The 12,922-nt window shown below is 41.1% G+C and overlaps 1 protein-coding gene across 1 annotated transcript in view; it reads right to left on the reverse strand.

The window, feature by feature from the left end:
- The window catches only part of DLGAP2 (DLG associated protein 2), a 463,115-nt gene that overhangs the window by 380,698 nt on the left and 69,495 nt on the right, over positions 1 to 12,922 (reverse strand). The window contains exon 2 of the mRNA XM_080588601.1: positions 1,684 to 1,738. Within this exon, the coding sequence (XP_080444727.1) occupies positions 1,684 to 1,738 (55 nt within the window). The remainder of the gene's footprint in view (positions 1 to 1,683; positions 1,739 to 12,922) is intronic.

The following is a 12,922-nucleotide window of genomic DNA, read 5'->3' on the forward strand; positions in this document are numbered from 1 at the left end:
ATTATCTACTTTGCACCTGCTGGCAACTCCCAACTACACAGTAGGTAGGCATAAAAATACTTGTAGCAGTCACATAGAAGCAGTAGAAATGACAACTATTTTCATACCTAAGTGTGCTTGAGTTGTACAGAAGTTTTTACATGCCAGAAACTGATAGGATTCTTCTTCAAAGAGCCTAGGTCAAAAATCTTCAAAACAATACCAGCGATACCAATTTTACCAGCAAGCTTCTCTCATGCCCAAATGAACGCACTTCCGAAAGTGACTGGGATTTAGTAGGTGCTTGGTATTTTATATAAATGGCTTTCTTGATATTGATTATGAAGGCAAATTTCACCCTGTTTAGCCAAATGGTCAGATTCTCAGTGCCCAACAGCAGGCTATCACACTGGCTTTGACCTCTACTTGCTGCACTTCTGTACAAGTCAAGAAGAGTTTGGTCATCGATGGAACCTGGATCAAGTCTTTCTACTACAGATAAAATTTAAAAAGGTAATCAGCACACGATATTAACACACAAAACAGGCTTTGGTCATTATACAGTGTCTCCTTGGCAAAGTTTTCAGGAAACCATGAAATAAATACAAAGGCAAAATCTGTCTGCAATCTGTTCACTAATTACAAACTCTCAAAATCTTTCCAGAAGAGGTGTATTATTAACTGTCTTACTATAATGCACTCCTCCCATGTTCACAGATGAAAATGGAAATGAGATTTTAACTTTTCTTTGAGGAGTTGCAGGTAACCACAAGTCGCACTACAGTTCAACACAGTCGTCAAGTTCTTTATGCAGTTACGCTCAGCGCAAACTGCACCTGAAATACAAGCAACAGCAAGCCAGGGAACAAACCGGTTTGTTTTAATTGTCGCTACTGGAAGGGGGGGGGGGGGGGGGGGGGGAAGAGGGAAGAAGTCTTAAGAGCTGCAAGCATTCATATATGTTCTATTAAACAGGTACTGAAAACAAGCTGTGTTTTTTCTTCTGCCTCTCTGAAATTAGTCTGTTAAATCAAACTCACAATTCCGTCCATATTCTGTCAGTTTCACCCAATTTATAACATTCTAAAAAGGATTTTAAAGCTTATTTTAGAAGAAATTGTTTTCCCTGTAATTAAAGAATGTAAAATTACTTAATCGTTTTCTTCCTGTCCATGTTATTGTTCTCATCAATTGATTTGTTCTGGTCACAAACTTATTATTTAAGTCTCCTCCTGCACAATAGCAAGGCATCATTAATGATACACCCTGTGTCATATTCTAACCCCTTAGTATCTAAAAAATAAGCACAAAGCAAGCATTTATCTGCAGTCAGAATTAGCATAAGACTTACTGCTTAACACTTTTGTGAGTCAAGAGGACCGGATTTCAGACTCTTTCTCCTTTCTCTCCAGAACTGTAACTTTATAATTAACAAGAGACACTTCAGAAATTCATACAAGTACCCTTATAAGCAAGACCTGGTAGCAATCTCTACAAAAGCAATAGCTCCAGAAAGCTGACAGAATACACAAAATCTTCATATGAAAGCAGATGATTTAAACAAGCTAAGTACCCAGTCCATCGCTAACTAGAACAGACTTCAGTGACTCTAGGTAGCAAACAGGACTTCTCCATATAATCCAATTTGTGTTTGTATTTCTCCAAACCATAATCCAATATTAACTCATTAAGAGAAAAGTTTACCTGTGTTCCTGTCAGGCAAAATACAGCAATGCTTCTGCAGTATGCCAGGCAGAACCTGTGGAAACACAGAAGCAGACATTAACATAAACGTATTTTCAACATCACATGAAGAAGAGCTGATGATTGTCAGAGTGCATATCTGATCAAGCTTTGTGCTTTCATTCTCGATGCAAATTAACTGTTGTACGGTGCAAATTTGAACCTTCCTCATTAGGAACCACACACTGAGAAGAATGGTACAAGACTAGCTGCTTACTACTAGGTAAAGGTACTGTTACCCTCTCCCATAGACTACAATATTGAAAAGTTGAGTAAAATAATAAAAACACACAATTAATTGTGCTCGACTTAGAAAGATAGCATGTTATCAGTCAATGCTGCTGCTATTCCTTATTTTGCACATTTAGCCCTGGGGCTACGAGGTTCAGCTTTTCATAAATCACTGAGGATCAGACTCCAGATCACAGCACTTCACTTCTCAGATGCCCATTTCCAGTAGCTAACACAAAACCACAGAAGTAAGTCTGAGAAGGAAACTCAAGGAATGCGGACAGATGAGGTCCTGTGCTTGTGGTTCACCACACCCACTGTGCTGATTGCCACTGGCAGCCACTGAGAAATGCTGAAGAAGCTTCCCACCACCGCTGGCCCTTTCTTCTGGGTAGGGACCTACGTTTCTTCACAGGTTTATACCCTGGAGTCACTTGTTTTGGTGCTCCTACCAGCAGCAAACTATACTTGAAGCACCCAAGACCTATTTTAGTCTGACTTTTACATCTAGAATTAACACCCTCTACAAGGCTATCAGCATCTGTAAAACTGCAGCTTAAAGTTTAATGGCTCTTCCTTTGCTGTTTCAGAGAAAAAGCCAATTAAAAGCCATGCTCTGAGATGTCCTCTATAAATTGTCTCGTAGGGGTCAACCTGTACCCTTTAAAGTCTGAAAGGCTCAAAAAAAAAAAAAAAAGCTTCTACAAACAGGAGACCAGCATAACCACTGCGTGGAAATACCGGCCTTCTAACCACAGAGAACACCCTAGGCACACCACACAGCTCGCGTTAAGTTTTAGAAATTCATGACAGAAGATACTTTAGGGCCTAGGGACCTTTTATCACAGACTGCTGTTGCAGTTTGGCCAAGGTTAACAGCTAGGGATGAGGGAATTGGACACGCAGTGCCCTGCGGCGACACCACAGGGCCCCGTCCCTCCCTGCGGCCTTGTCCAATACACACGCTGATAACCCCTGGGGGACCGACACCTCGGCTCCTCTGTCCTCCAGCACAAGGAATTAAAGTCTTGAGAAACTTGCTGCACCATGCTTCCTCCTGAATGCACACATGCAGTGGCACCGTCACTGCGAAATTGTGCTTTTATTGGCGTTTTAACTTGAAGAGCCAGTCTGAGGGCAGAAAGCTGTCCTGAACACAAAGCTGCAGTGAGAAGGAATTCCCCCCCCCCCCCCCAGCTCCTCCAAACTCTACTGAAAACAAAGCATTTAAATATAAGCTCTTGCAAAAATAAATCTGGCATAATTCTAAAGATGAGCTTTTTGATAAAAGGGAAAGCAAGGTGGGTTTAAGTGGTGGATGTTAGGCACAGAGTAATCAAGTCAGATCCACGGAAACTTCTCAGCATATCCCCCCAACAGATTATGAGGACACTGCTTTGTTGGAAATTCAATTTATGCTCACATTTGGGGCTTTACCACATTGTAGCACCTCTTGTAAACCTTTGGCTTGCTAAGCAGCTTATTTTTCTCAGACTCCTTCAGCTCACTCTTGCAAACATACACACGTGTGCTTTTGTCCCTGAGAGGCGCAGGGCTGTAGCTGCCGGGATTTCTGAAGGCTGCCAGGCCAGTGCTCCCTTCCCTAGACATGACATCGGTCACCAGCACCACTCTTGGAAGTCCACAAAATTTGATGGCAGAAGGAAAACCTAAGTTTCAGGGGGGTTCTTACCAATGTCTGTAAATACCTGAAGGGAGGGTGCAAAGAGGAAAAATACAGGCTCTTTTCAGTGGTGCCCAGGGGACAGGACAAGATACAATGGGCACAAACTGAAGCACGGCAAGTTCCATCTCAATATGAGGGGGCACTTCTTTACTGGGAGGGTGACTGAGCACTGGCACAGGCTGCCCAGAGAGGCTGTGGAGTCTCCTCCTTGGAGATCTTCAAAAGCCACCTGGACATGGGCCTGGGCACCCTGCTCTGGGTGGCCCTGCTTGGGCAGGGGTTGGACCAGATGCCTCCAGAGGTCCTGCCAACCTCAACCATTCTGTGATTCTGTGATAGGCTTACAGCTACCTACTTCTGAGCCATGTACTGCTCTTTTTACTTCATTCTGTTGCTACCCTGTTTAAAGAGGTCCCACTGCCCTTACTTTAATGCTCTCAGAGCCAAAGCCAGGTCCATGCCTCTGAGCCACAGGGCTTCAGGAGCAGACTCACATCCTTTTGCCCCTGCAGTCTAAGGGAAGGTTGTTTTGGATGCATGTAAAAAATAACCATTTAAGGAAGCTCTATCAAAAAATGTTGTTGCAAGTTCAAGCACTCAGTGTTAGAGTCATTACTGTCCGCAGACAGACAAAGCTGTACACGCATGTGCATGTTTGAGAGCTGATACTCCCAAATTTCTGTATGCAGCTAAATACTGCCCCTTCTCATCTCTTTTGGTATACAGAAGACCTTTCAGCATTGCCTCCTTAAGCAGAAATCCTTCTCACTTGAAGTAGTCACAAAACTAGCCTGCTTGCTTCAAGTAGGACTATTTAAGGGAACAGAGTAGGTAGGACTTGAACCAAAGTATCAGCTTGCCTTACCCACACTTACAGACAGCAGGAAGCCTGTATTTTAAGAAGAATCAATAGCACAAATAACAATATTCTACTAGTAGACTATACATCATTCTATACTGTTTCTTGAACTTTAAAAAATAAAAAAAATCCAGTGATTCTTAGGAGTGCATCATAACACTTAGAAACTATAGCATTTTCCTTATGGCCATGGATATAAATAACAGCATAGTCTTATAGGCATTGAAAGCATAAAAATTAGAACCAGAGAACAAAGGAATCCTAAAATGAGCAGAGACAGTCTTTCAAAGCAGTGTAACACAAAGACTGAATTTTGAAAACACCCTGTCTTACTCAGACACAAAGTAACACTTCGTTCCTAGTGAATCTGTCACATTTTTTTTCCCCACATTCACGAATCATGGAGAAGCATTATGAATTTATTATGAGCACCCAGTTAATCAAATTAAGGCTGAAATGAAAAGAAGAGACAGAAAAAAAGCAAGTCTGGAATAGCGAGACAATTTCATTGGGAAAAGAAAAGCTCTAGAACGTAATTTTTACATTCCTGGTAGGCATGATACAGATAAGAGAACAGTCACACTGAAAGGCACAAGCTTGAAAAACATTTGCTTTTCCCTTCCCTCTGCTGTCTTAAGTGTTAAGTAGGCAACCAGCATGGAAGAGGCTAAAACAATGCTGCCTTCTCCCCACCCCTTAACATGTTTACCCTGTACAAAGCCCATTTCTGGCTGGTAGGAGTTTGATATCAACCTCCCACTTACTTATCTACAGTATACAGATTTTTACACTGTACCCATCTCCATGGTACCCAAGAGCCTCTTCACACTGCTCTCCTCCCACCTTCTCCCCACTCCGTTCCTCTCCTCCCTAGGGAAAATGACATGAGCATTCCTCAGCAAAACTGTCACCTTTCCCTCTCTACATGTCTCTCCTTTCCCCTGATTCTTGCTTTTCATTCATTTGAATGTTGCAATCCCTGTCTTATTCCTTAAAATGCCCTTACCTCTCAGAGTTTTTTCCTTATTTTCATAGGTAGACACTATATTTTATTATTATTGTTGTTGTTGTTATTATTATTGTGGCTTGAAACTTTACCTGAACAGGTGCAATCTGAGTGACAATCTCAACCACAACCACAACCAGACCTGGAGTGGTTTCTGATAAAGAAGTCAGAACATAGGAGCAACAGCAGGGCTTCACATGCAGAAAAAAAAAAATGTACAGAGAATAGAAGATTGTTTTTGAATATGCTTCTTTTTCCTTGGGAAAATTAAAAAAAAAAAAAAAAAAGCAGGTATCAATTGCATTAAGCTGAAGATTTAACCTTCAGTTGTTTTATAAGCTGTCAGCTGGAAGCTAAGGCATTGCAATACTAAATTAAAACTGGACGCAGAGACACAGAAATAGAATAAATAACACAGCAGGTAGTGTGTCCTTATCGCCAAGGTGCTTCCCTAGCAGTAGCCAGATTAGCTCTGGTCCCACAGTATACAATTACGTAATCGTGTAGCAAGAGAGCAATCTTAGATCATGGTGTCAGTGCGAAAACTTCCTCAGATTCAATAAAAACTTCTAATTGATGTCAGTGGATATTTGTCAGGACCTGTTCATAATTGTTTTCATTACAGCTTGCTGTGTGTACGTATATATATATACACACACATATTTAGACGCCATAATTAATGTTCAAATTAACACAATGTTCAAAATAATATATAGATCACCTATAGATATAGAAATGCAATAGAGATATGCAGAAAGCTTCTCAGAGCAGCAGAGAGTATTCACATATATTTATATAATATTCTTATATGTATGCTTCTTTCATTTCACAAAAATAAGACATTTGAGTTCTCTGCATATTCACTATGCAATACTTTTTTAGTGTGGTTTAACAAGGACTAGAATTAATTCTTACAAAATCTGTTTAAGTTTGGAAAGTACTAACACCTAACACAGTTTCAAAAAGGAAAGAGAAAGAATCATAGAATCATAGAAACATTAAGGTTGGAAAAGACCTCCAACATCATCTGGTCCGACCATCCCCCTGCCACCACTATCACCCATTAAACCATGTCCCTAAGCACCACGTCCAACCTTTCCTTAAACAACCCCAGTGACAGTGACGTCACCACTTCCCTGGGCAACCCGTTCCAATGCCTGACTGCTCCTTCTGAGAAGAAATGTCTCCTAATTTCTAACCTGAATCTCCCCTTGCGCAACTTGAGGCTGTTCCCTCTAGTCTTATCGCTAGTTATCTGCGAGAAGAGGCCGACCCCCAGCTTCCCACACCTTCCTTTCAGGTTGTTGCAGAGAGCACTAAGGTCTCCCTGAGCCTCCCCTTCTCCAGACTAAACAACCCCAGTTCCTTCAGCCACTCCTCGTAAGACAAGGAAGAAAGAGAGAAAGAGAGAAAGAGAGAAAGAGAGAAAGAGAGAAAGAGAGAAAGAAAGAGAGAAGGAGAGAACGAGAGAACGAGAGAACGAGAAAGAGGGAGGGAGGGAGGGAGAGAGAGAAAGAAAAAGAAAGAAAGAAAGAAAGAGAAAGAAAGAAAGAAAGAAAGAAAGAAAGAAAGAAAGAAAGAAAGAAAGAAAGAAAGAAAGAAAGAAAGAAAGAAAGAAAGAAAGAAAGAAAGAAAGAGAGGAAGAAAGAAAGAGAGGAAGAAAGAAAACCTTACAGAGAAGCTGAAACATGAAGTAAAATAATTCTACCATGAAAAAATGCCTCTGTGAAATTGATACCTACTCACTTAAAAGGATCTGCTGCAAGAGTATGTTCAGACCTTTCAGTGCTATTGAATGATAAAGATGTTCTGATTGCTTTCTACTCCACTTATACTGTTAAAATGGCTATAGGAAAGTAAACTGTGTGTTATTTTCTCTCATCTATTCACATTTGTTTACTAAATTAAAACATATTGCTGGAAAGTAAGTTAAATGAAGATAAACGGTTTCCTAGGTCCAACATTACAGAACTCCCAAATCAGAGTAAAACTCAAGGCAGAAGTTAAAGGGTGGTGTATACATTTCCAGAAGGGAAGAACATCGGCTTGATTTTCAAGTCCCAAACTGTGACGGGATATTTGTCTCTGCTTTTTACATCCTAGAAATCCAGTGATCCCAAAGATTGCAAAGGTAGAATATCACCTTTTGGCCATGCCAACCACGCTGGCCATCTACATGGTCCTTGTGTTTATGTTCGACCTCTGCCACGGACTGCCTCTGAGATAAATCCCTATCCTCTTAACCTCCCTCCCCCAGCAGACTATTATAGTTAGCATGTGAAACATTTTAGTGGCAAGATTATGGTAATATTCAGAAGAAAATCTGTCACACATATGGTGGGCAAATACATACAGGTTTACAAAAATATTGAGAAAACATATTACAAAATTTGATCTTTACTCATGCATTGATGATTACAAAGAAAGGGTCCTTGGGCAGAGCCATCTCATAAAGTGTCCCTTGCATTTTATTTGGAAGCAGTACTGTACTGGAGAGAATAGAGTTTAGATGTTTTGGTGTGAACCAGTGAGTTCCTGTATTTTTGTGTTTTGAATGTTGTGTCAATTTTTTAAAAAAAGTCAGGCACCCCCTAGGCATTGCTATCTGCATTGCTCAATGCTAAGCATTGCTTCTTCCCTACAATCCGCACAAATTGCAAAGAAGGAATTGTAATTTTTTTTCATTCTAAGGATCTTATCCATTATATCTCCGTATTTGCTTTTCCTTGTATTTGTCTTGGAACTTATGTTTTAGGCAAGATTTCCTCATCAGCTGCTACAGAGATGTTTTGAGATGGTGTTTGTAACAACTAGATCTTATAAACATTTGAAATTCTGCACTCTCACTTCTGTGAAGGTCTTTTGCTGTCTCTTGTCACTGCAGAGGCATAATCTATTTGGGTTTCCTTTTTATTATTGTTTCTCTCTTTTGGACTTGATACCTGAGGATTTTAGACGTCTGCATTGTCAGTGGCACTGTTAAAAGGTGAAGGTCCTGCTCATCTGTAACCTATTCCCTGCTTCTCATTCAGCAAAAAGGAAGTGTTCAGGATTCAGCCTTTCGCTGAACCACAGAATCGTTTAGATTGGAGAAGACCTTCAGGATCATGAAGTCCAGCAATCAACCTGACCTAGCAGTCAACGAACAAGCAGCCAGTTATCCAACAAGTCTGTAAAGGTATTTGCCCTCAGACAGAGCATGAGAAGTAGGCAAGGTTTCATGTTCACAAGCTGTTGTGTGATATGGACCATCATAAGCTAAAGGGTTATCATTACAGCATTACTCTGTTTCTTCTTTCAAACCAGTCAGGTACTTGTAACCAGGTGCTGAAATGGAAATGCTTTATAACTGTTTGCAGTGGGTTCAACCTACAAGAAGCTGAATCTGCAGCATTCTGCATTGCATCACAAGCATCATTAGATTTTGTTATGCTTTTTAAGGGTTATCTAGGGATTGCATCAACACAGTATAATGGTATCATTTCAGCTCCTCTAAGTACTCAGAGGCAACCTAAGATTACCAGTGGCTCTTTTTTAAGTCCCACTTGAAGCGGTTAATGGACACAACTCACACTGCCATCAGCAACACTACCAACAAACCAGCCCTTGAAACATCTAGCTCTTGAGGAGAGTGGCAGGACCAGAGGGCCCTGCCCTTCCAGCTCTTACCCAACCATGTGCGTGTGTGGTGCCAGAGCAATACCAACCCCATTCATAAGTTTTGGGTGCCACAATATAAGAAGGACATAAAACTGTTAGAGAGCGCCCAAGGGAGGACTACGAAGATGGCAAAGGGTCTGGAGGCGAAAATGTAAGAGGAGCAGCTGAGGTCCCTTGGTTTGCTCAGCCCAGAGCAGAGCAGGCTGAGGGGAGGCCTCATGGCGGCCTGCAGCTCCCTCACGAGGGGAGCGGAGGGGCAGGCGCTGAGCTCTGCTCTCTGGGGACAGCGACAGGACCCGAGGGAACGGCATGGAGCTGGGACGGGGGAGGGTCAGGCTGGGTGTTAGGGAAAGGTTCTGCACCCAGAGGTGGTCGGGCACTGGGACAGGCTCCCTAGGGAAGTGGTCACGGAACCGAGCTGCCAGAGATCAAGAAGCGTTTGGACAATGCTCTCAGACATAGGGTCTGATTTTGGGGTAGTCCTGTGTGGAGCCAGGAGTTGGACTCAGTGATCCTTGTGGGTCCCTTCCAACTCAGGATATTCTACGTTTCTATGATAACGGCAAAGCCAGAGGAAGAGATCACTGTTCACATGGAAAATATTGACTCAATTTTTAATGTATCTGGTGTGGCTGAAAAACAGTGGAGCTTTTTTAATGTCTTTCAATCATTCCCTGCTGGCTGTCAGCTCCTCTGCCCTCCCAAGGAAACAACCTTTCACCATGGCTTCTGATGAGCAGCACCCTGCTGCAAAGACAGGCTGTGCCAAAATGTTTCCCACCCACTGCGGCTCGAGTAGGAAGGCTGTCTTGTCAGTTTATTCCATTGTATTCTGATGAGATGTCCCAGGCTTGTCCAATTATGTTACTTCAAGGCTTCACTAGATTGCTGTTGTCCAATATCCAATTTCACATATTCACTGGTGAACTTTCACGCTAATTTAATGCCAAAACAGAAGTTGCTAATGATTCATCTGCTTTGTGTTCTTTGGAGTGAAAGTATTCTCTTCTCTCACCATCCTGGACCTTAGTCTACCATTCCCAGTTAGATACCAAGAACATAAAGAAAACACGTTTATTGAAAGGACAAGTTATACTGAAAAAAAAAAAAAAGACAAATCATATTTACCACATATCAAATACTTTTATGTTGTATTAATGTATTTATCATAGCATATCAAATCACATTTAATGACCTATATTGTCTCCTTTTGATTTTGAATAAAAATAAATGTTGGGTTAAGGAAGATATATCCCAGAATTATTCTGAAAACATTACAATATCCATACTAATATGTTGGTGTTTTTTTTCAGATTGTATTGCATCTCAAGAAAATGGATTTTTCTTAAAACCCTTTCCACAATTAAAGGAAGTATTGATACCAACAACAGAAGCAATGTTTCTGTAGCAGAATTTTCAAATAAAAGTGACAGACATTTAAGTAATGAGGAACCCACTGACTGCATAATCTATTCTGTACATCTGAATCAAAACTAAATAAGGGAAAGAAACACTAGAAGAAAAGTTGTATTATTATAAAGCTCCATACACTATCTTTTTTTTTATTCCTTTTATTGAAGTCACCATGGCAAGTCAAGCTGAAACATGAGTTTGATCATTTTTTGACGGCCCAGGAAAGAAAATATTATTGTCACTATGACACATTTCAGATTCATTTGCATTAGCATGAACTAATTAGAATTGTCCTTTGTTTAACAAGCACTTATAAACATGAAATATTTTAAAAGTTATCATCTAAAGTATGCTCCCTTCACATAGTTCTCATAAAAATATAATATGCACACTAAACAGAGAACTAGGCAAGTCTCTGGAAAAAAATAAATGTATGTGTTCCAAAAGTTAGCAGCACATCTTGCTGTGAAGTGACCCAATTAAATAACTTAGAACTGCCTTTTCCCTATATCATTATATTTAATGATTTAATGATATAGGAAAATAACTGGTGGTAGTAGCAAGAGCCTGTAAACCTATTGCTTTCTGACTTCTTCAGTATTTAGACTCTTTGAGAACAGTACATTAGCAACAATAACACCTCCTTTACATCTTTCACTTTTCAGAAGAGTACACTACTCCCTGACAGACCAAGACCTTGCTATAGTGACCCATGTATTTGTGAACTCCAGGTCCAATTACCGTAATTGACTGCACTTAAAAGAGAATCTACAGATTACTTATGATGCCTCAGACTAAACACAGTGTGATAAACACAGGTCCATTGGGAACACATCAGTTTGGTGTCAAAATAATTGCACTGCTGTCCAAATTAAGACCTTCAAAAATCTGGATCTGCAATGTCAAAGTGCTCTGAATCTGAGAGATGATGATGCCCCCAAATGGACACAGTAACACTGCTGGGAGGAAAAGACCAAGACTTTTCAATTGATGCTATATTTTCTTTTTCCAAAAGCAAATGAAGAGGAGGATAAATCTCAGGACAAGAGCAATTATATTTTCAACTTTCCTTCAAACGATGTGTTTCTAACAAACTCAGAAGAACAATCACTGCACTACATATAAAGTGACATAAACAAATTCACTTGCACTTGCAACTGGACCCAAGAAACAGGTTTTGGTGTAAACTAGAAATCACAAATATTTCTTTCATCTGTTACCGCCATATGCAGCAGTAGCATCTCCTACCTAGTGGCAATACCTACATGCAGGATATCCTACTCTCTGGTGTGGCTCAGATGATTCACAGGTCAGAAATAACTGTAGCAGACCACTAATACTCCAAAGGTTGGTCACAATTCTCCACAGATAATCTGCAGAGGCATGAACCCAAGCAACATCTTCTTCTGAAGGAGAGAGGGCAACAGACTCCCCTTGTCAAGGGACTGACAAAGGTCCCCACAGTGGTGGAGGGTGGCAGCTAGTCACTTACAGGGTTTGGAAGGGGAATGAGCCTGATCCATAGGTCACAGAAAGGAAGCAATGGGTAATAACAGCTGCATATTCTCTTCCAGGGAGTCAACGACACTTATCTGCTGACCAGACCGGCTGTCTCAGGAGTTTGCTGCTTGCCTGGGGCCCACATCCTGGATGTCCTACAGCAGTGGAAGACGTATACCCAACCCCTGGCATCACTCCTGAACTGTGTGTCCAGGGGGATCAAGGAAGAGATCACTTAGGCCAGCTGGATATGGCAAGCCCATAGAGCTGGGTGGGATACAGTGACGAGTGTGAGTCCTTGTTCTGCTGTCTTTGGAAGGTGGTGACCTTCTCACGGTGAGGGACTCAGGGGATCCTGAGAAAGACAAAAGGAAGCTAAAGAGGGATCTAATTGCACTGAAAGCATTATGGAGAAGACAGAACAAGACTGTCCTCATAGGTGCACAGTGAAGGGATGCAAGGCAATGGTTTCAAGTTACAGCAAAGGAAATTGTCTGGACAGCAAAAAAAAAAAGAAAATCCCAGAGAGGCTGTGGAATCTCCATCCTTGAAGATTTTCAAAACTGAGATAGACAAAGTCTTGAGAAACCTGCTCTAACTTTCAGAGCAGCCCCACACTGATCAGACAGTGAGACTAGACAGCCTCTAGAAGTCTCCTCCGACCCAAATTACTCCACAGTTGTAATATATTAGATTTAATGTACTAATGGAGTCAAAAATCACCGTATGATATACACTAAAAGGCAACAGTTCCTCCATCCTTCCCCAAATTTATGTATAATAGACAAATGCAATTTCTATTTCTACTAACGAATCTTAAATGTGAATAATGAGCACATTCATA

This window comes from Anser brachyrhynchus (genome assembly GCF_964034855.1).
Source record: "Anser brachyrhynchus genome assembly, chromosome: 3".
NCBI classification, from domain to species: Eukaryota; Metazoa; Chordata; class Aves; order Anseriformes; family Anatidae; genus Anser; species Anser brachyrhynchus.